This window comes from Lipotes vexillifer, unplaced genomic scaffold, assembly GCF_000442215.2.
Source record: "Lipotes vexillifer unplaced genomic scaffold, Lipotes_vexillifer_v1.1 scaffold258, whole genome shotgun sequence".
Lineage (NCBI taxonomy): Eukaryota > Metazoa > Chordata > Mammalia > Artiodactyla > Lipotidae > Lipotes > Lipotes vexillifer.
In genome coordinates, this window is record NW_006793735.1 from 823148 (window position 1) to 847841 (window position 24694).

General features: G+C 41.0%; 2 protein-coding genes across 3 annotated transcripts in view; one reads left to right on the plus strand and one right to left on the minus strand.

Moving 5' to 3' along the window:
* PEX5L (peroxisomal biogenesis factor 5 like) overlaps window positions 1-5278 on the plus strand; it is a 289451-nt gene extending 284173 nt beyond the window's left edge. The window contains exon 14 of the mRNA XM_007466681.1: window positions 5076-5278. Within this exon, the coding sequence (XP_007466743.1) occupies window positions 5076-5190 (115 nt within the window). The 3' untranslated portion in view covers window positions 5191-5278. The remainder of the gene's footprint in view (window positions 1-5075) is intronic.
* Window positions 1-24694, minus strand: part of USP13 (ubiquitin specific peptidase 13) — a 118224-nt gene that overhangs the window by 19467 nt on the left and 74063 nt on the right. For both annotated transcript variants that reach the window (XM_007466674.1, XM_007466673.1), the window contains exons 11-19: window positions 23998-24123; window positions 22728-22881; window positions 20400-20574; window positions 14718-14806; window positions 12196-12318; window positions 10815-10841; window positions 7527-7670; window positions 5561-5715; window positions 3875-4028 (exon numbers count right to left, since the gene is read on the minus strand). In XM_007466674.1, the coding sequence (XP_007466736.1) occupies window positions 3875-4028; window positions 5561-5715; window positions 7527-7670; window positions 10815-10841; window positions 12196-12318; window positions 14718-14806; window positions 20400-20574; window positions 22728-22881; window positions 23998-24123 (1147 nt within the window). The remainder of the gene's footprint in view (window positions 1-3874; window positions 4029-5560; window positions 5716-7526; window positions 7671-10814; window positions 10842-12195; window positions 12319-14717; window positions 14807-20399; window positions 20575-22727; window positions 22882-23997; window positions 24124-24694) is intronic.

A 24694-nucleotide genomic window follows, 5' to 3' on the forward strand; every position in this document is an offset into this window, starting at 1 on the left:
TTATTCATAAGTAACACAGAGAAAATGTAATTCTGAGAACTAAACCAAAAAGGCAGATGTTTATAGAAAAAACCATATAGCTCTGCAGGGGTAGGAGAAGGGGGATACGAAGCAAAGGAAAAGGGTAACATTTTTCTGGCCAGAAAAACTCAATATTGTAAAGCTACGAGGTATTCCCAAACTAATTTACAGTATTTGAAACTCTCATACAAATCAATAAAAAAAATCTAAAAACCTCAATAAAAATGGGAAAATGGGCAAAGGAAATGAGGAAGCGGTTAACACAAGAAAATCAACTAGGCAATAAAGATATAAAACACATGAAGAGTGCTCGGCCAACAGCACTGTTGGGAAGGACACGGAACCAGGAGCGCAAGGCTGTGTTTTGGGTGGGGCAGGGGGTGGGGAGGTTGGTGATGGGATCATCTGTATTCACATCTCAAAAATATGCAGTTTTGACCCCAAAACTTCACTTCCAGAAACTTACCCTAAAGAAATAATAAGGGAGAGCTCAAGAATGTTCATTACAGCATTATTTTTAATAGAGAAAAAAGGAAGGGAGGGGTTGGAGGAGGGAAGAAATGGAAGAAACGGAAAAGCTGAACAAATGTTTGTTGCCTGGATAGAGATTGAAAGAGGCATTTATTGTACTTCTGTGAACTGCATTCATCCTTTAAGAAATGTGTTATTTAAAAATCACTGCCATCACCTTCCAAATGTGCAAATAACCCCATTATTTAAAACTCTTTCTGAAATCATCTTTTATTTAAACAACAACTAGCCTAAGATTAGGTATATATATTATGGTACAATGAAATATTAATATATGTTCAATGACCTAGATTTACATAATGTACACCCACAGTTACGGAAAGAGCAGGCTATAAAATAGCACGTACAGTGTAAAGTAGATATGCCACAAGGATATCTTGTACAGAATAGGGAAATATAGTCATTATTTTGTAATAACTATAAGTGGAGTGTCAGCTATAAAAATATTGAATCACTATGTTGTACACCTGAAACTAATATAATACTGTAAGTCAACTATACTTTAAATTTTTTTTAAATAGCATGTATAGAATAGAATACTATATTCTTATATACATTTTTATATTCATTTTTATATATTTGCAAAGAAAGGTCTAAAGAATATACACAAAACATTTAACAGTGACTGGGTTATGACCGGGTAGCAGGATTGTAATTTTTGTTTTCCTCTTTTCCTATATCTGTATTTTCTCCAGTTGCTAAAATTATTATACATCCTTTTAATTATAAGAAAAAGAAACAACATAAATGTTAATTTTTGTAAAAGGAAAAAAGTGACATATGAGTTCAGGTGCTAATGCAGCAAAGTACAAGAAATCATCTTTTCCCTTTCCTGTGAAAGGGAATAGAATAGAATGCAACAGTACACTGCTAATTCCTCCAAATGGTACTTAGTGGAGGTAATTAAAAAAACTATCCCTGTGACCACTACCACCTGGCATTCATTTAATTCTTCAATCATTCACTTGCTGATTACCTCCCATGGGCCACACTGCTGGAAAAGTTACTTTAAAAACATCTGTTCTTCTATAAAATCCAGTGCAGAATGCATTGGGTGAGTTAGGGTGGTTTATGCTTTTTTCATAATTAAATTTTTCACCTCCTACTGCCCTTAGATGCTGCAATATCCCATATGAGATTTCTCATAGTCCATCACTGTCTCCTTCCCCACCCTCACCCATAAGTGCCAAAATTTGGGAGCAATGAGGAGTAAAGCCATAGAGTTTGGCCCAGAGTGCCTTTAAATTCAAGGGTGCTCAAAAACATCATCATGACATCCTATTCAAGGATGCAACTCAAAAACCAGGAATATGTGCAGGTCACTCTGGGTTCAGTAAGCCCGAGGAGAGGATGTGGCTGTTCTGTATAATTAATGACCATCTCTGAGAGAACGGTTGGTCCCTCCAAGCTCCATCAGAAGACAGGAAACCCTAATGATCAGACTCTCCTTCCCTCTGCAGCCAAATACCTTGGCAGCTTTACAGCGGCCCCATCTTGTGGTTTATTCTTTCTGCAAGAACTCACCTTCCCTAAAGAAGAGTCCATTACTGAAAATCAAGGAAGGAGTGAACCAATGGACATGTAACACATAATAAATCCTGCTAGTGAATTAGTGAATAATGCTTGTCCATAACAGCTTTTAATGTTTCAAGCAAGCCAATGATTTCCAAAAAATAATACAAGACCCTTTAGATGAATGTGGAAGTCAGGAGAACTACAGCTCATCCTTTTCTAGTCTAGTTGGATTAAAACAACTTCAGTGAAGAAATTCCTATTTTATATAAAAGAAGAAAAAAGTTTCCCTCCCCCTCTCTGTCTCTAGAGCTATATCAATACATATGTGTCAGGTCTGGTAAGACCATTAATGAGTAGAGCTACAGTCATATGATCATAAGAGCAAATGCTGTTATGGTAAATTTAATTAAATCCAATTATTATTTACTTGGTACTTTCTAGGCACTGGACACCACAAGCTTTATAAAAGTAAAATAGCCTCTGTCCTCCATGAGCTCCCAGTCAGCTGGGAGACACAGGTATTTACCCAACTAATTTTATCTCAAGATGAATCTGATACCTCTAATAACAGAACAAACACTACGTTACAGTGGCTACAGGCACGGGCTCTGCAGGTAGGCTGCTTGGGTTGGAATTCTGGTTCTATTTCTCACCAACACAGTGACCTTGTCAAGTTACTTTGCCTTCTCTGCCTCAGTTTCTTCATCTGTGGCATGGAGATAATAACGGTACCTACCTCATAGGGTTACTGTGAAGATGAAACGTGACACAAGTGGAAGGATTGTTAATATTGGTATAATCACTACCAGCATGTGAGGTAAAGAGGGACCTATTATGACAAGAACCTGGGAAAGTGGTCCAGAGATAATGGAATCTGTGGCCAAGTTCTGAATAACGATGAGGATTTTAGTGTGCCATGATGGGAAAGAAGGGGCAATTCGCAGCTAAGGATTACCCTGAACGAAGGCCTGGAAGTAGGGAGAAGACGGTTAAGGACAGATGAGCAGGCTGGTGGTGTGGTACCATAGCAGGCACGTGAGCTGTAGGTCTGGGGTTGCAGAGGAGATAACACTGAGAGCCAAGCAGGCTGGGGCCTGACCGTAGGAGCTGACGGCCGCCAGGCTTCGACCCTGTAGGCAAGCACAGCCTGAGAAGAAGGGTATCACGGGGCTGAAGAACATGGATTCTGACTTTGAATCTCAGCTCCACCTCTGAAGAGCTATGTGACCTTGGGCAAGGTTACCTAATCTTTCTATGCCTCTCTTTTCTCACCTGTAAAATGGGTATGGTGAGGATTAAATGAGTGCTTAGGTAAAGTGCTTAGAGCCCTAGTCGGCACAGAGTGACTTATGTAAGTGTTTGCTGATGGAAGGCTCCCCATGGGCCTATGGCACCTCTTCCTGCCATCCTGACAGCCCTTCAGAAAATGATCATGAGCAACAACAGGGTCAAGGTTATAAGACTGCTTTTCAACTCTTCAAAAATACCACCACGAAAATAAATGCTCTCTTTTGGACAAAAACGTTCACGGTCCACGATGAAATTTCACCTCAGATGATAGACAAAGTCAGAGCTGGCACTAAACTGAGGCACACACACTACCAGGTGACATGACTGAGGCTGCCCAAGACTTCCTCAGATCACCCTGGCCTATGCGAAGTGGCCAAGCGCACCATTTATGAGAAGCTGGGATCTGTGCTAACTTTTAAATGATGGCAAAGGTTTTAATATTCGGGAGTGGGAGGGAAGGGCACGAACCGAATGTACAATCACAACTGCTTAGACAATCCCTAAGTCAAGAACTTACTTCCAGATCCATCCTTGACTCTAGGTCCTTCAGGCTTGGCTTCAGAAATAATGTTCGCGTTGGCGTTATTCTCCATCTCGATCACAAAGTCACTGTCCTCCTCGAACTCAGGGTGGCTAAAGATCCAATCCAGTGCTCTTTCCAGGTTACTATTCTAATAAAACAAAACATTTTTACAATGTATGCAGTCCCGGGGCCTCATTATATCCTGACCATTTGAACCAGGATGTCAAGCAGATAGGACAGGAGGCTTGAATTCATTAGTCCTAAGTGCCTCTGAGTAAGAAGCTCTGACCCTGCAATATGAAACACACTTTCTGTGGACATTCTGCAAGTCTCCCAACCGAAGTCTGTAACTGGATTTGCTGGAAAACAGCTCACAGCAGCAGGTCGGCACTGCAAAGCCCATATCAGTCGTAGCTCAGCATTTCTGTGGGCTGATGCTGATAACGATGGGAGGCAAAATGCCAAAGAGAAAGGCATCTGTTTCAGTGCAGCCTTTTCCAAAGCCACACTAATCGCACACGCTATCTTCTCTACCAACTGTATTTTGTGCAGATAACCATGCAGGGTAGAGGGAAGCCAACATGAGTACTGTGTCAGAGCTCCTCTCCTAAATGTTGGCAAGGTGGTTGAATTGCAGTAGAGACAAGACTGATGCCTTGATTAATGATGCCAACACTGGTTGGTTAAGTTACATTGTTTTAAACTGAACTCCATGTAATTCAAATCAATGGATCATAAAAACATTTCTGTCTTCTCCCTTTGTGGTACTACTTGGTGAGTTAAAGAATTTGTTTAGATGTAGTTAGAATCTCCAATTAAACAGTCAAGCGTAAAATAATTGGGTCATAAGCAAGTACCCCGCATACAGCAAACTCTGGTTGAGACATTTCAAGCATTTTAAAGGGAAACAGATTTTTCCCACCACACTGCCCAGAGCCAGGAGAGAGCCGCTGTGACCTCAGCAAGGGACCTCAGCAGGCAACCAGTCAGGATAAGCAAGAAGGAATTAGGAGCAGATATCCACTCAAAAATGGATTATGGTGTGAAAAAAAAAAAAGTACTTTCCTCCCTCAATACTAAACAGATATCTGCACTGCAAAAGGAAAGGTTCTGTCTACCCTCCCATTTCCTGGTCCCTTCTTTCCTGATAATATCAGGACTTCACAAATACCTGAAAAACCTTCTCTCTCTGTAGAGAGAAACAAAAGCAGAGAATTCCAAGGAGACTTCTCTATGAGGACTTTTGCTCCACTGCTCCAAGGTCTTGGTATCAGAAAAGCACAATTTCTCCAAAAGAACTGCCTTATTGAACACAGAATCTCAAGCATCCCTCTTTGCTCTAAGGCCACAAGCAAGCTCCAAGTCAAGTCTCTTACCTCATGCTAATAAACATTAAGATGATACAGAGTTTCTTTCAATTGGGTCAACTTGCCCCCAGTGTATTATCTCCCTCCTTCTTAAAATATCTCCTTATTCTTAAAATCTCTGTATGATTCCCTCAATCATTTATTTTAGCTTTATATATACTACACATAAATAAATCTTTGTGGGGCATGGTGGGGTATAGCATGAGACAGACATGATTCAAAACGATCAAAGGACATTGGAAAGTTTCAGTTGCTACTGACAAAGCACAAACTACCTCCAACAAGGTGTTCACATACAGTCTCCCAGGCTTACCGTTGCTCGTAGCGCCTGAAGAGCCTGATTTCGATGGAATCCCATGGAGGTAATGAGAGCTACAGTTTCCTCCGGAGGTTGGTTATCCAGTCCAGCAGAGGCTCCAGCAGAAGCTACTCCTCCATAACCCGGCATGGTCAGCGGCTCGGCAAAATCTGGGGAAAATAATCACACTCAGGCCCTTTTCTTTTTTCTTGGGTCTTGAAATAAACAACATTTTAGAGCTAAGAAGACAAAATACCTAAGGTTAAAATAATCAAGATAGTCTGGTACTGGCATAAGGATAAACATATAGATCAACAGACCAGTTAAATAGAATTGAGAGTTCAGATATAAACCCACATACCTATGGTCAACTGATTTTCAACAAGGCTACCGAGACCATTCAAAGGGGAAAGGACAGTCTTTTCAACAAATAGTACTGGGACAACTACATATCCACACGCAAAAAAAATAAAGTTGGACCCCTACCTTATACCATATGTAAAAATTAACTCCAAATGGATCATTGGTCTAAATGTCAGAGCTAAAACTACAGAACTCTTAGAAGAAAGCATATGAGAAAATCTCTGTGACCTTGGGTTAGGCAATGGTTTCTTAGGTACACCAAAAGCACAAGTGACAAAAGAAAAAAACAAACAAATTGGACTTCATCAAAATTAAAAACTTTTGTGCTTCAAAGGACACCATCAAGAAAGTGAAAAGACAGCCCACACAATGGGAGAAAATATTTGCAAGTCATATATCTGATAAGGTACCTGTATCCAGAGCTCTTAGAATTCAACAATACAAATAACCTCATTAAAAATGGGCAAAGGATTTGAAGAGACATTTCTTCAAAGATACATAAATGGCCAATAAGCATATGAAAAGACGTTCATCATTAGCCGTTAGGGAAATGAAAATCAAAACGACAATGAGATACCACTTCTCATCCAATGGATTGGGTATAATAAAAACAATAACAACGAGGGTTGGTGAGGATGTGGAGAAACTGGAACCCTCATACATTGCTGATGGGAATGTTGTACAGCCTGTTGAAAACAATTTGGTGGTTTCTAAGAAAGTCAAATGTGGAGTTACTATATGACACGGCAATTCCACTCAAAAGAAATGAAAACATGTCCACATAAAAATTTGTACACAAAATGTTTATAGCAGCATTATTCATAATAGCCAAAAAGTGGAAACAACCCAAATGTCTACCAACTGATGAAAGGATAAATAAAATTTAGTACGTCCATACAACAGACTATTATTCAGCCGTAAAAAGGAATGAACTACCAATACATGCCACAACATAGATGAACCTTGAAAGCATTATGCTAAGTGATAGAAGCCAAAAACAGAAGATCTAATATTGTATGATTATATTTATATGAAACATCCAAAATAGGCAAATCCACAGAGCTGGAAAGTAGACTAGTGATTGTCAGGGGCTGGAGAGAGCATGGGAAATGCCAAAGGGACTGCTATTGTGTACAGAGTTTCTTTTTGGAAATTAACTGGTGATGGTGGCACAATTCTGTGAATCTACTGAAAAAAAACACTGAAATGTACACTTTAAATGAGGAAATTATATGGTATGTGAATTATAGCTTAATAAAGTGGATAAAAGTAAAAGCTAACTAAACAGCCCCTATTTCTTCATGCACATTTTTCTATCTCAAGTCCTCCTCATAGCTAGAAGATTATCCCATATCTTTCCAATGGTCTTTTTGCTACTGAATTATACAATTTAAAAGGGTGAATTAATCTCAACAAAGCTATTATTTAAAAAAGGAGGAAAGACAAAGACTGTGACTTTGCTACATGGGCAAAATCACCATCCCCCAGCCTCATGCAGCAGATTATGAGCTGAAAGGTCATTTTCTGGGACACATCCAGAGGACACAGTAGGACCAAGGCTTAACATCACTGAGGATCACATCAGATTCCAAAGCCGTCCCATTTTCTGACCACCTACCTGGCTCTTCCATGTGAACAATGATCCAGTTGAAGGCCACTTCGGCTCCCATATTTCCAGTAAAATACACAGCCTTCCGACACGCTTCCAGAGGGAAACCCATCTCAGCCAGCTGCATCACCGATGACTCATCGATGTCTGATGCTACAGAGCACACAGGATATTCTGGTGTAAAAAAGTCAACCCTATTTCTTCTTGTCTTAGCTTCTCTTCGCCCCTTATCCACATGCTACCCAAAGAACGGGCTATTTTGTTTAATATGTACATGGTGGTTTAACTGTGTTTTGTTTTAAGCCATCCAAATATTAAGCTATTTCAGTTGAGTTTTAATCTTTTTTTTTTTTTGAGTTTTTTTTGAGTTTTAATCTTTGACCTAAATAGGAACCATGGTAATTACCTGAAAAATCCAAGCACTGAAAAACAACTCTCTAACTTCCTATGGGGAGATCTAGTGTATTCCCAGAACCATTTCAGTCTCTTACATCACTCTCAAGACCACTACAGCAGCCTCTCCTATGGACTGCTGAAATGTGAAGAGAAAAGCATTATCTACAGGCCAAAAAGCCTATTCCTTAAATCTCACAGAAGGTTATAGCAGGCCTTTAGATATATTAGCAATCAAAGGATGTAATCAGCTCTGAGAAATGGAGAGCCCAACGTTATGATAGAAGGAAAGAATGTGTTTGTTAATTGTATACATTTAAGATATTAAAAAAGATTGCTTTACAAACCTAACTTCGGTTTAGACACAGATTTTGTTTTCTTTTCACAACAATATATAGATATTGGTAGAGAGGTGTGTGTTTATCGATACACAGACATAAATATAGATCTGTATGTGTATGCACACATATACATGCTTGTACGCATATGTATACTTGTACATGGGTGTGTGTGTACACATACACACCTACAAAGTGCTGTCAAATTATACCAAAGGTGGGGAGGGAACAGGAACACAAAACATACCCCTTATGTTTTCCATGTCCTGAGGTCTGTAATCTACTGAAAACTCTGCCAAAGACAGCAATCAGAAGAACTGAAGAACAGAGACATCTGTTCTACAAAAATTGTACTGAAAATGTATTTACCAAAGTTGTCTCTCAAGAGGATATACAAAACATCCTATCAAGATAAAATTTTAAGAAAGCAATGATGTAGGACAACAGTGATTCCCCAGCTGTGTTCTATAGAATCCTAGTGTTCTAAGAGAGATGTAATTACTGAACCACAAAACAAGGGACTTCCATGGTCAAATAAGTTTTTTAAACCTGCATTCTCAATTCTCTCTAGAAATTCACAGTGTGCGTTAATGTAGTGAAAATTCTAAAGTCCTATAATAAAGACTCCTGCAGTAGGTTGGGATTAACACATACACACTACTATATATAAAACAGATAACCAACAAGGACCTACTGTATAGCACAGGGAACTATACTCAATATTTTACAGTAGCCTATAAAAGAATCTAAAAAAAGAATATATATATATATATATATATATATATATACACATGTATAACTGAATCACTGTGCTGCACACCTGAAACTAACACATTGTAAATCAACTATACTTCAGTCAAATAAAATATTAAAAATATTTTAAAATTTTAGTAACAACAACAAAAAAGACTCCTGTGGTAAAGAAACTATGAAACTCTTTCTACAGAATACTTTTCAACACCTTGTAAAAGATCCTGTTCCTTAATAAATGTATGCATGTATATAATAGCATATTAAATTGAAAATGTATAATTCCACTTTGGGGAAAATACAGTGAGCCAGGCACAAAGAACAGTAGAAGGACAGATGCCAAATGTTAATAGTGGTTATAGATGAAACCAGAGATGACTGTTTTCACCAATCCATAATTTCTACATATCTTTTCACTTTGGAATAAGAAAATAATCAAAGTTATTCCTTTTAAATATCTGAGAAAGGAAGGATATAAATGTAAATTAACCCAAGATAATACTGTTTTCTCCTGCTGACCATAGGTTATTGCTGATAAGACAGCAGGCTTAGATCAGGGGGAAAATGGAAAATGGCTGAATGCTCACTGTCTGTCAGGCTCTGACACAGTTCCAACCACCCATCACCTCCCCTGGGGCAAGATCCTGGAGGCGGGCTCTCTGCAGGGTCAGGGGCATCAAAACTCCTCACATTCCAGAAAAGGTCGAGTGACATGAAAAGCATGCTTGATGCCTAGCCCTGGCTCTGGTCCTAGCTCTTGGGTCTCTGAACTTTCCTAGGTCTCAGTTTTATCCTCTATAAAAGGTCACCTACTCTGCCCTTCTTACCGTGACATTCAAACAAGAATCTGGGCTTTGTATTAATACTACAGTTAAATACAGTTGAAAGAATTTATGGAGTAATAAACTCAACATAACTCATGGTAACCATTCAAAAATATCGTTATCATTACAATCAGATTATTTACAGAGGCAATGGTTCGCCCATGACACTCGCTGACCCTAACAGCCTTTCCCAACAATCAGCAAATCAAAATTGACCCAAGAAAGGAAATAGGGAGGTCTAAGCCACGTGATCGATCACGTAAAGCGTTTGCAAAGTAAAACACTTGAACTTCTAAGTTAACAACAGTGTCTCCAGAATGGCTTTGTAGACAAAAAGATTCAGAGTATTTTGTGTTACACACTCCTCCTTCCTGCTAATTAATATCTAAATATTCACTATAAATAGTTTATTTTTTTCATGTTCTTTAGAAAATCAAGAGTATCAGCTCTCACAGGTAATTAGAAGAACTAAGCGACTACAAAATTGACAAACAATCCGATGGAACTAACACCCTTAAGAGTATTAATTAATACTACCACGTCCTGTCAGTGGTATACCTTCATTATGTGTCCAGAAGCAGGAGTGGAAAAAGTGACAGGCCACTGTGCCATCACTGCAGAAGGAGGCCTACTCGTGGCCAAAGAGGGAAGAAATGGCATCATTATCCCCCGTTCACACACGAGGAAACTGAGGCTCAGAGAAGTTAATGATTCTAGATCACACAGTCACAAATGGCAGAGCCGAGATTCCAGCTCAGGGCTGCTTTGCTCTCACACTAATGTTCACCCTCGTGAACCACAGGGCCACCTAATCACCATGTCACTGGTTTAGATTTGCTGCTACCTCAACTTGCAGACCAAGGACTGTGCCCACCCGGAAAAGCTGCACATACACAGGTACAGAACAATGCCTCTTTACTGAATCCCACAGATAAATGAGTTAGACCGGTAACAACGGTAGGACACTGAGAAAAAACATAAAAGATACATACGGTCTATCAACTGGTTCATCAGGCGATCTGGAAATTAAAGGAGAGGGAGGGAAGTGAGACCAAACCATGGCAAAGTGTTCTGGAGAAAGAAAAAGAGTTAATCCGGAGCACTTGCTCACCACCACCACCACCCCTTGAGATCCCACACTGTTGTCAGCCCCTCCATCCCCCTATCAGACCACCCCAGCCTGCACGACATAAAGTCATTCCAGGAAGGAGGGAGAATACCAGGTTTCAGGCATTTGGAGCAGATAGACAGGACGCTCTGCTTATCATCTTATTGAACTAAATAATTTCCCTCCCTGTACTTCTAAGAACTCTGTATAACAAACCAAGGACTCTGTTACTGAACATGAGAGAAAGCAGGAGCAATGCTAATAAACCATCTTGTATTTCTCTGACATGCAAGACTGATCTCTTCTTTCTAGAACCTCTTTAATGAACCACCTGTACCCCACATAATCCAGGCTGCCCCACCTACAGGCCCCTTCCCTGCTCTCTGTCCTCTGTAATTTAGCATTTAGAGAATAATGTAACACAGGTGCCGACACTGAATCCTAGCTTGCTCCTCCTGGACTTACCTTACCCCAACATGGTCACCAATAATATACACTGCTCAGCTGATAGAAATCCTGTGGTGGCAGGGCCCCCAGCCATCTGGCACTATTAGCTAATGTACCTAATTAGCTCATTACGAAGGTGAACAGTAAACAGGTGGGCAAACAAAGCCACAATGAAAGTGATTTCACCAGAATAACTGAGCTAATAATGAAACCAAGATTTCTCCACGCTGCTTTGGGACTCACAAAGGCAATCATTCTTTGCATGTCCTTTTCCCTTTAAAAGTTAAGTATTTTGAACAAGGACTACTTTAATGTTCAGAGAGTAAGAGAAACTCAAACCGCTCCCTTGCTATGAAGCAGTGACAAAGATGGGGAGGTGAGACATGGGCAAGGTTTTTAAAACCAACACACATGGTTGAATTTCCCTTTTCGGTTCTCTAAAGGTACTCCAAGAAGGACACAGCTCCCCCAGACGAAGAGCCCACTGAAAACACACCCCTTCTCTTCCCCACAGGCCCATTAGGGGAAAGAGGGAGGCAAAGTCAGAGGCAACATAACCTAAAAACTTTCTGGAGATTTGCTGCCCTCTGCTGCCAGTGATTTCCACGGGCCCGTTTCGACCACTCACGATGGGTCTCTGTGCCTCTTCCCATGACTACTGTAAGCTTACAGTTGCAGCCAGGCTTCACTTCTGTGTGTCCACAGTGGGCTGCAACACAGGAAGGCACCAAGGGACAACGGAGTGGTGGAAGAAAAGAGACTATTCCAGCAGAGGAGGGGGGAGGGGTCGAGAAGGTCCTCCTGGCAGAAGATGGTACCTTTTGAGTCATCAGGAATAATTACGGGGGGGCTGATGTCCGGAAGTTCCTCCTCTCCTGGCTGTAACCCCCTGGCTCGGAGATGGTTGATATCAAGTAGGTCTGGCATATCAATAGAAACATCTGCAAAACGAGAGATTATATGCACTGGGCTCTCCAAATACCCACAATCACCTCCTAAATCCAACATCATTAACTCTATGCACAAGTGTCTAGGCAGAGCCAAGGGATGCTTTACAGTTCCCTGGAGCAAATCAAGGGACCAGAAGACTCACTGAGACTGATAGGATTTTAATGCAGAGTCAGGGGAAACACAGAGGCAGGGTTTCACACTGAACAAGAACAAACGAGGGAAACCAGAGGTTGAAAACTGGGAGCCCACAGAACACTTGCAGACACTTTCTGCTTGATATTTTTAAAATGTTGGCAACAAATTCCAATTTTTAAATTGGAAAATGTAATTCAGAAGTCCAGATTTCCAACTCACTTTGAAAAACAAACACCTGTAGCAGAGTCTCACGCGGCAACAACCACCTGGGGCTGATCTTTAGCTCCCACTCTAGGGCACCGTGTACCCTCTGTGCCCGTCCGTCACAGACCCACCACTCCCACGACCCTGAGCATCATATTTGTGCTATTCCGATTCTTATGGCAGAGAAATGTTTTCCTAATCCACGTCTTCATGCAAAATGGGAACACCTAAGAAAGACAAAGACTGCTATCGCTCCCTGTTTCTTACACCCAGCCTACTTCTTTCATTTACATTATCACCCTGTCCTTATTAGGCATCTGAGTTTGCAACCTGTAGTTTATGCCTTTTCTCAGATCATGATGGGTACTGTGATTATTCTACCTAAGGTAATAAAGAATGAAGCTTTAAGGAAATTAGTTGAACCTCAAGTGTATTCGTCTTGAGGAACATTTTTTTTTAACTTCTCAGCCCAGTTTTCATCGTGTTGATTTACTCAAATACAAAATGCATCAGTCTAACAACCTGATGAGATTTATAACTGCACACATTCAGATATGGTCATAGTGGAAAATGGGTTCAAATGTTGGCGGAGGACATGTCTCTCCGGCTAGCAAACAGAACCTGAAAATACTATCCCCAAAACCAATTATGATGCTAGGTATGTAAATCCTATTTTTAAAACAACCACCCAAAGAAAAGGCTTAGTTAAAAAAAAAAATTAAATCTCAGCAGAAAGCAAAATCAAACACAATGTCTGACCAACAAAATCAATACAATTGTTCCTCAACCGAAAATTTCAGGTTCATTAAAGAAAGCTTTGAGGCTGCTTTAATTTCAGCAAGACTGTGAAATCTGATCTGAGTTTTTTTATCCTTTACCGATATTCGAAGGACAAAGAAAAATAAGAAAACTGTTTCCAGAGCAGTTCAAAGTCTTCAGAAGTCAGTTTTCTCTCTCAGGTCCAAGGAGGAAAGGCTGAGTGACAAGCAGCCTGCCCTCTGCCCTCCTCCCTGCCCACAAAATTATTCCACCAGGAAAAGCAGGATAAGCTATAGGCTCACACGCTGCATAAAGCCACGTGGAAACAAGTGCTATGCAAACTGTTAGTGCCAGAGGTTTCTGGGAAATCACTCCCTCGACTTTACATTCTTTTTACTTATCACCTTCAGATGAGCAGATGAGTGCTTAATTAACCAGCATAGGGACTGATTGTTGTTTTTTAAGTGCTCAAAAACATAAAAACTTTAAAAGACTGGCAAACAGTCTGAGGTACTTGCTTGAGAAATCAGAGGGTAAAACTACATCCTTCCACAGCCCTGAGGACAGCCTAGGAACACCTTGACATTGGGTCGAGATGATGGAGAAAATGTTCCTGTGCATTGTCTGGAAAGCTAACCTCTAACAATGGTCAAGGGCTTTTAAGATTAGCAAGAAGAAAGCCCACTTCAGCCAAAGTCACATCCCTTTCTTGACTTTTTAATACAACTGACTATACTCATGTTATTATTAACAAAATGCAGATGACTTAAGCAAATGTCATTAGCCACACCTGCCTGCTTCAGAGGCAGAGGCAAGATGCTAAGAAGAGAGTATATTTTCAATTACTTGCACCTCCAAGCGTGGTTTTCAGACCAGCAGCATCAGCATCACCTGGGAATGTATTAGAATAAAGCACCCCTGGGCCCCCCACCCCCAGACCTGCTGAATCAGCACCTGCATTTGGTAAAACCTGCATTTTACCAAGATCTGTTAAAGTTTGGGAAGCATGGTTTGATAACGTGAGGCTCCTGTTTTCACTCTTAGAATCTGGTCATTCCAGAACCCATTATTAGAGGGATGGGTTAGCAGGTGGCAATTTTTTTTTTTTTTTTTTTTTTTACTATCAGTGCTTATCATATATTCTTATCTTTCAAAAGAGAAAAGTGGGAATCATGGAAAAAGAATGAAATGAAACTGTTTCTGGCAGCCAGCCACATGGGCTCTTTCACATGCCATGTTTTTTAAATAGCTAATTTGATATTACAAGCAAAAGCATGCAAAAGATACCTACCAAATTTTTTGGGAACCCAGTCAAGACCAAAAGTGAACTTCTTTATCTGCACTACCAAGTATTCAGGGAATGAGGCAAAGCGAGATGTTCTGGGAAACACAAGGGGATTAGATCAATGAAACAAGGCATTAAGAATTATGAATACAGTTCACGAAGCATCAAAAGCTGTGTCTGAGGCACACCCCGCAGTTCCAGTGGCTGCACCGAAGAGGAGGAACACACACACACACCTGAGTGGACACACACTCACCACCTCACCGTTCATCCTGGCTTTTTCACGAGAAGAAAATGTTTAACAGAGGACCATGCTGTCCCTGAGGATGATTTTGGGCACGTTGCAAAATTATTACTTTTACTTTGCTGTGGCATTTTATATTTCTGAAAACTGGTTTTCAACCATAAACATTTGTTTTCTTCTAAAACCCTTGCTAGAATTTAGTATATGTATTTGTAGGTGTGTGTGGGCACCTGTGCATTGTGTTTGTGTAGGTTTGAAAAAGCTCCCTGAGCAATCCTGACACACACCCAACCTGCTCCCACTAAGGGTCTCTATCTGGTAGCACAGAGTTGTCATAAGGAGGGTTTATTGGAAATTTGGTTGAGGCTGACTATTGGAAATGCCAGGGCCTCATTAAAATACTACTGCACCTAAAACCCATGGCCACATGGATCCTAAAGGTGTGTGTATATATCTAAATCTGGGCCTTAAATTAAAAAATTAATATATATGGTCAATGTCTTAAGTTTCACTTCAGACTTTCAGGAATGCTTAACTGCCTGAACGTGAGTTTAACAATTTTATGCACAAACTATTCAACTTATACACCAAATTCATGCCCCGGTTCCAGCTCATTCTCTCCACATTTATTATCTTTTTTAAACGACCATTTCCATTTAAGTGTCAATATGGGTACAGTAGGTATATGGAAAGAAGAAAATCAGCTGTAGACAGATACTACAGGTACCTTTTAAAATAAAAGATTCTAGAATATGCTCCTTACAAACTCTACTTTTCAAATGTAGTCACTGCCTTCTATGTGACATGCATCTTCCCAGAATTCAGAAAACAACGCTAATGCATTGCTGCCCCCTAGTGTACAAGAGAAGCCACGGTTCAGAGGCAGAGGACTGTCCAAGAAGTGTCAAAAGGCTTGGATGCTACTTTATTCACTCCAAATTGTACCCTTTTTGAAGCTTCATCTTCACATTTAAAAAATAGATTTATTAATAATTTCTACCTGCCAGGGTTGTGCAATGTTCATGAAATGACATGAAACTACCTGGCACACAAGACTGTACTGTGTATATCTAAGGAATCAGCATGATTATTTTGTCATGAAAGAGCTAGAATCCACGAGGCCCTGGACACTGACCTGGTTTGTCACTGATCTGTATTTTGCCCCAGGCAAGTCACTTAACCTCTCTGGATCTCAAACTCTCCATCACAAGGAGGGTAGAAGGGTACAGGCAATACTCCTCTTACAAGGGAGTTCTTCAAAAACCAGGAGCTGAAATATCATTAGCCTGCCTCACTCTCCAGAAATTATGCATTACTTCTAATTAGGTTTTCCTATCTTCTGAGAAGCAGTAATATCAATACATTATCATTCTTAAATATAGATGAATCCTCAGTTTCACCAAAAACCAAGAAACTCCATCTGGTATTTTCAACCACTGTAAAAATGTCCTCTCTGACCCCTTCCTCTTACCACATTCACTTAAAAACTGGAAAATATATAATAGTGAAATCAACCAAAAGTCATCAGTAAATCAATGATTTCCAAACTGTGGTTCAAGAGCCCAAAGACTCTTGCAGTTGCTCTACAGTCAGTATCTGGGTGAGGAATCAGCCGGTAATACCATGGGGTGCGGGGCAGTGGAGGAAACTCGAGGCTGGTCGGCTGGGGGGACTGGCGAGGGATAATTTAACACATCACTTTGTTATGGGTAGCTACCAACCTAAGAGTACCAGAAAGCAGGTTAGATGGTGCCCACATTACATTTACCCTAATAGGTAAACATTCCTTATTCATCTTTGTAACCTCTATAGGGTCTTAAGTTGAATCACACATGTAGTGACTGCTCAATATAAATGTGTTCAATCTCAAAATGAATACTTGGCATTCATTAACTGGAGGCTTGGGACATCAAGTTTGTTAAATCCAGCAAAGTTATAAATTATGCACCTCTTATTCCTAAAATCATTCCTGGAATTAAAATTTTTCTTGAAAAGTTATTTATTTGATAAATACCATTAGAATATAAATCATTCAAAAAGGTCTAGACAGACAGAGCAAATTTACCTCAAAGAATTGTTACGGGAACTGAGTTAGGACATAAAGTGCTTTGAACTTTATGTCGTAAGTGCCTGACAACAATACATCATCTATCGCAACCTATTATTATTTAAAATATAACAAGTGTTCACTTATTACAATTCAGGCAAAAACATTATGAAAGCCTTAAGAAAATATATATATAAACTGTCCCTCTCCCTGAAATTGACTATTTTATTGAAAACCTGGTCGCTAAAAAAATACAATTCTATCCTTTCCACTAAATATGTTGAAAACATGATAATCAACCACAGTCAAATTGTACAATCCAAGGCAAAAAAAAAGATTAAAGTAATGTAATTACAGTACATATTTACTCCACCAGACACTGTACAAAGCATTTTATGTAGCTTATCTGTCTTAATCCTCACCTCAACCCTGTAAAGAAAGTTCTTTTATTATTCCCAGTTTACATATAAGGAAAGAGGCTTATGGAGGCGAGGTCACTTGGCCAAGGTCACATACCAGTAAGTTCTATGCTGAGAATTCCAACGCTGCCAGTCTACCTAAAGCTTGTGCTCTGGAACCCCACACCGTGCTTTTCTCTTTGTAAATGATAAAGGTCAAGACAAAATCTCTCCCTGTTGACCCTTAATCCATGAGCTGTTTGAGGGGAGGAACTAGGTCTTGTTCAATTCATTGCCCAGAATATACTAGATGAGCAATAATATTTGCTGGGTGAATAAAATTTCCAAACACTAATATTCTTCCCAGTCACTGTCTGTTCAGGACCAATTAAGGGAAGGCTCTTTATGTCTGGTCCATACTGACTCAAGATCTACCAAGAGGACATCTTTTGCCTCTTCCTGGCCTTTCAGACTCTGGGTCTAACACAAGAAAAATTCAAGGCCCCAAATTAACATAATAAGGAGATAATGTCTATACTACTGGCAATAAGAAAAAGAAAGAAAAAAAGATCTTTTAGGAATCCACTGAACTGGTTTCCCCAAAACTATTATTTGAAACATGATAAGGTATAATAAGGAATAAACAAGGCTATATAAGGATTATAAAGATACAAACATAAGCAAGTACGATAAGAAACATGTGGGCAGTGTATAACACAAGGATTAAGAGTTTAAACTTTGAACTTGAATGAATTCCAAGTCTGCCACTTAGTGGCCAATTCTTTTATTTCCTCGTCTGTAAAGTAGGGAGAATAATGCACCTACCTCATAGCAATACTAAGAGGATTAAGTGATAACTGATGGGAAGCACTTAGCACATAACCGGGAATAATAAATATGCCATAATGGTAGTTGCTTTATTACCCTAAAACATTGGTTTTTCCTTTCCCACAAGACCAGTTTTCAATTATCAACAATTGTGATACATCCAGTACTAACTCTTTCATATGCATTTAACCATAAGAGCATGTGTGTATGCAAAAGACAGAGAAAATTTAATATCTACTGTTAAGGCTTAGAAAAAGCAGAGACCCCTCCTCAAGGATTCTAGGTCAATTATGTTAGCACTGCCTACAACTAAATATTTTGTAGCATTTGAGGAGAAAATCAAGTCAGCATGCATTATTCCTCCACTCAGGTGTAAGAAGGAATTGGGTGGTGACTTTGCCCCAGGATAGAACACAAGCTGGGAAGTGGACACAGGAGAAGAATCCAGATCTCCCAGGGATCAGAAACTGTCTCTGTGGAAAGCTAACACTTCCTAGCTCCACTTTAAAGATGGGCCTTTTCCTAGTGATGAGAAGCCTCCTTCCCTAAGGTCCAGAGAGTGACAGACTCTCTGGGCCTTAAGGAAGACTCGCCACCACTTTACTGAAGAGCACAAAAGGGTGACCAAGTGGACAGGCCAATGAAGATCACTCTGCAGCTCACATGTGATGCTGGGGGCTTTCTAAGCTTAGAAAGCCCCCGATCACTTCCACCCCATACAGTATCAGAATTAAAGCACAAAGAGAAAAGGATGTTTGAGGAATCTTCAGCCTACTGTCAATAATTAAATTTAGGAAAACAAACAAATAAAAATCCACACACTGTACACAAAGTCACACAATGTTGTATATGTTTCAAAAAGTTGAAAGAAAAAAAAAGTTGTTTCCACCACTAATATAATATAGTGTGTAGCTTTCTAACTGCCCAAAGATGTGTCCAAGTTGTAGTGAAGTGAATCTCGAACATTTAACATGCCAGCTCACCAACTGTTATCTTCAAGGACACACACAAACACACGCACGTACACACACACACACACACACACACACACACTACAAAACTGAGCAGTCCTCGGATGAAAACTTACCCCACAATGGATAATGGATAATGGAACTATTATTAATCTCATTTAGACATGAAGAAACTTTTTAAAGGAAATTACTGTAAGAAAATACGGCTTTTTTTAAGCTCTTGAAATAAATTCTTGTTTTCCCATTTTTAACACATGAAGTCGTCATCTGAAACAGAGGCATCCTGAGAGATGGCTGTCACACAGAATAAGTAATTCAGGTTTGACTGCTACTTGAAGTTGTGATAAAAACAGGCAGCAGTAGCTCGTCCATGCTTCCCTGACCTTCACATCAACAAGAGCTCAGGCATAGCCTAGAAGAAAAACGGCTGAAGAATATCTAGTAGTAGTAAGACTACCAGAGCCTAACTTTTAGACCTTCCCCCTTTTTAGGCCACTGTAAATACTCTTTCTCCAGCTATATGAAGTGTGCCGGCAAAGACTTGACTGTGTTAAATCAATTAAGGTGTCAAGTGGAGAAAAAAATTTTTTTTTAATGTACCTGACAATAAGGCTCACAATATAGAAACAGAACATCTCCTGACCACATCCTGGGCAGCTCATTGGAACAATGCTCAGGAGCCCTGATGTCCACTTTGAGATGCCCTGAGACCCCGGATCTCCAGGCAGGTACACAGCCACCAAGTTCTAAGCCAAATCTCTCATTCTGGAATCAAAAATCTATCACAGTGGAGTATAAATACTTAAGACTGTCATAAGTATTTTTCTAATTTCTTCATTAATATCATCTTGCCATGGATGGGGAGGGTTCTTGGCTATACCCTCGACAAAAAAAAAAAAAAGAAAAAAAAAAGAAAAGAAAACGCAAATTCCCTATAAAGGATAAACTACAACCTGGCTTCAAAAAAAAAAGCATTCACTTGCACATGATACAGATTATAACAACCCTGTTTTACTGGACAGGTCTCACACTAGTGAGGTCTACAACAACTAGTGTTGTGTAAATCATAATCCCATCCTGCCACACATGAGCAAGCATGCAGACCCGTACAATGCCCCCCAACCCTCCCCTAACCCGGTCCCCACCTCTCAAGACCCCCTCCTTATCCTACTGCCACCACACAAGAGCACACACACTTACTTCACACCCGCAGACTTTGCTTGTAGGGCGCTGCTCCAGAAATCATCAACGTTTTCTGGTTCAGAAAAGGCCTGAAGGCAGGCGCTAAATGGTATCTTGGCACGAACCAGCTCGGGAAGGGGTCTTCTGTTTGCTTCTGCTTCCCTTCTCGTTAGTTCATAGGCGATCAGTTCATCTGAATAAAAGAGCAAATGAATGACTTTGCAATCACTTAATTTCGTGAAATGAAAAAGACCCCCTTGAACAAAGAACCATCTTTGCTGAAGGTTTCTGGGGTGGGGCAGGATTGCTCACTTTGCTGCCCTCCACAGAACCAGAGGAGCCTGCTGAAATCCTGTTTAGAGTGGCACTGCCAGGATGCATCGAGCCATTCATAATTTTTTGCCTGTTCCCCTTTGAGACTGACGGGAGGGAACTTTGAACTCCAGCCCAGGTGAGAGGTTCAGACCACGCATGTGCTGTTAAGTGATTCACAAACCTGGACTTTCATTTGTCCAGAGGTCAAGGCTGGTTTGATCCCAATACCACCCTCTAATCACAAAGTCTTCACACCAGAGAATTTCACACTGAAAGAAATCCGAGGGCTCACCTCTTCCTGGCCCTTCACTATGATTACAGGTCATGGAGGGTGCAGGCCAAAGAGCAGGATGAACTATAAGGACCGCAGTTATCCAAGGCACCCAGCCCATGATCCTACCCAGCACTGCCAAGACAACTTCGTGTTGGCATTACCCGACACTGCAGAGAGCAGAGCGGCCAACCTAGAAGGCCTTTCTACACTATCCTGTTCAAATGGTTACACACCAAGGGAAAAAGAAGTGAGTGCACCGTGAACTTCCCAAGAGTCAGCAGATCTGCTCTACGTGTAAGTCAAAATTGTATATAGATTTCAAATGGACCTTTCTGGGAATTTCTTTTGTTACAAAAAAATCCTGATTTATCAGGTTTTAGACACACTGATATACCTTTGTGTTTTCTTAAACACATCTGAATATGCTTTTATAGTTCATTCCCCAGTCCAAAATCAGTTGATGATGGACTTCTATCTAGGATGCTAGCATTAGGTGTTCCCAGCAATCAATTTCCTGAGACTAAATTTTAAGTCTCCTTTCTGAAAAAAAAAAGGGAGATTTACCACTCATAGATTCTGAGTTAGGATCACAGAACTGAGCACAATATGTTAGTATCCCCAAGGTAGGCAAGAGACAGCAATTAAGCCTAGTGCTAAAAAGGAAACAAACCACAGACCCCCCCCCCATTTCTACTTTGTATAATGAATAAGAATTAAAAAACTGGTCAAAAGCTGCATGAGTTTATAGAAAATGGAAATCGTTTCACCTTAAAATCATCATAATCACCATTTTCCAATTAACACAATAAAGTGACTACACCCCAAACAAACAAACAAACAAACAAAAAAGGAAAAAGGCCGTCCAGGGAGTTGTTAAACTTTACAAAAATGACCAGTTCACAGGAAATAAGCAATCTAGCAGATATTTCTCCTTGTTCTGCTTCTAAGACGCTAATTCTAAGAAATACCATTCATCTATTCTGCTTGGGAAGAACCAGATCAGACTGACTGAAGGAACCTTCCCCTGAGGTCCCCCCACCTTCCTCCTGCTTCCAAGGTCCAGAGACCCTTCCAAGGAGCTTCGCCCCACAAAGAGCCCTGCCACACTTTATCTCCCACAACAGGCATCTTACTCGGATGCCAAAGCTGGATTATTTTTAAGAGGCCTCTCTCTGCTTGAATGTCTCACATCAAAACATGCAGTTCTGGGGCTTCCCTGGTGGCACAGTGGTTGGGAGTCCGCCTGCCGATGCGGGGGACGCGGGGTCATGCCCCGGTCCGGGAGGATCCCATATGCCGCGGAGTGGCTGGGCCCGTGGGCCGTGGCCGCTGGGCCTGCGCGTCCGGAGCCTGTGCTCCGCAGCGGGAGAGGTCGCGGCAGTGGGAGGGCCGCGCACCGCCAAAAAAAGCAAAAAAATAACATGCAGTTCTGATCACTCCCCTCAGACTTTCCACACAACTTGTGAGTGATATTAAATTACAAATAATTTCCTCTAAATTAAGCTGCCTCTAAACCAACCAGTTGGTCAAATTTATAGGCATTGAAGTAGGTTCCCTCCATAAGCCCTCCACAAAAATGTCAAAAGAGAGTCACATGGGGACTGAGGAAAAGATGAAAAGAGACATGCAAACCAGACACCGTCCGGGCTGGGTCTGCTCCTGATATGACTTCGCAGAGACTGAAATGCAGTATCGCGGACTTGAGGGTTTTCACGTGGGAAGAAACACACTGCTCATTTCCCACTTTAGAACGTTACCCTTGTTGGTTGCCGCCTCCATGGCCACAGGTAACTGCATCAGGTAATCCACCCTCTCCGTGTAGCGGACTTTTCGGGTCTGACAGCACTGAATACGTTCTTCCACCAAAAACCGAAAAACATCACTTGGGTTTTCTGAGCCAATGCGGTTCCTCTGAAGGTTGGATTATAACAAGTTAGTAAATTTGTGGATATTAAGCCATGAATAAAAATTAGCACAGAATCAAATATAAAACTGGTGTAAAGATCTGGTGTTACTAAACGCTCCCTCTGGGCATGCCAGTTCACCAGAGTACAGGAAAAGACTGGTAGTTACCTAAAGTCCAAACATGGGAGATTGGTTAAATATAGTTCATCATGTGAACTAATATTATGCAGCCGTTAAAAGTCATGTCAGAGGGACTGAACTAGAAAGAATTAGAAGAAAGGAGATGTGGAAGCCCAACTAAAGAGAAAGGGAAAAAAAAAAATCAAGGACTGCCCTGGAAAAATTAAGCCATGTATGATATGATTATATAAATGCACTAATGTAAATTATACAGAAATAAAAAAGAAATCATGCTATATTCCAGTAGGTAATGACGTGGCAAAACGTTCACAATAGGTTAAGTGAAAAGCACTGCTCACAAACCAACACGTAGAAAATGGATAGCACCTGGAAAATGACTAGGGGGGAAGGGTCAGACACCAAAATGTTAGCACTGCTTGTTTGTGGGAGCAGGTAGCATGGGAGGTTTTGATTTTCTCCTTTGTGCCTGTTTCCACAAGGAACACATCTGTCATCAGGAAAAAAAAGTAGTTATTTTTTAAGAGAGGGGAAAAAAGCCTTTAATCATGAATTCTCAGTGGCCTTTAAAAAACCCCAGCATTTATTAATGTGAGTCGACTCTGCTCTGAGCCGAGTGACCATCTCAGAGTGATGGCAGGAGGACACCAAATACCACATGGGACTCTGAAGGAGCTTATCACAGAGACAAAAAACAAAAAAAAGGCAAATGAAATAATGGATAAACACTCCCAGAACACGTTCAAATTAGGTGGAGAACAGAGAGTCCCACAAGTGCCCAGGAGGCCAGGCGTGAGGGGGTATTACATCAAGCGGTCCGAGCAGAGAAAGGCCCAAAGACGCCGACTCTGAAGGAGCCTGGCCAGAGAGAGACTTAGGTGGGGCGTGGAGGGGCGGAGCATTCCAGCCACACCAGCAGGGACTGCACGCAGGGGTGGGCACACTTCTTACAAGCCTTTTGAGCATTTCTGAAGACTGACTTACCTCTACTAGATTCACCAGGTGCAAGAAAAATTCCTGGGCATCCTGCTGTCTGTTAGAGGAGAATTCCGGGTGGCTCCTGCTCACAAAGGCCTTAAACATGCGTGGTGAGATCCCATTCTGTTGAGGCTAAAAAATAAAAATAAAACCAACTCACAATACTTTCATACACATTAGCAGCACTAAGTGGGAAGCAGGGTGGGGATTAACATTAGCCCCGATTTCAGATAAGAAAACTGAAGCCCCCGTTAGCTAAACAGTGATAGCGGCCAGCATGCACTGGATGTTGATTATGTACCAGGCACTGTGCTATGAGCCTGACATGAGAACAGGATGGGGCTCTTCCTGTTGACTTCCTCTGAAGGAAGTTAAAGGAGAGGAGAGGTCTACAGCATCTCCTGTCCCCCCCACCCATGAGGGAACAGGAGAAAAAGTAAAGGAAATGGCTCTGCAACGCCCCCAGGCAACCACTGCAGAGCTGTCGGGCTCATGGAGCTCCAGGAGCTTGCCCTCACCTGGAGAAGCGGAAGGAGGCTGCCTGCAGCTGCCAGGATGGGAAAAGCAAGGACAACTTTGGCTGACGAGGATGTGTGACCTTCCCCGGGGGCTAAAAGGACAGCTCAGAAGGCAGCCAGGCTCCCCCAGAAAGGACACTGCATAAGATGATGGGAGGGCAGCTGAGGAGACTACGGCAGGGGGT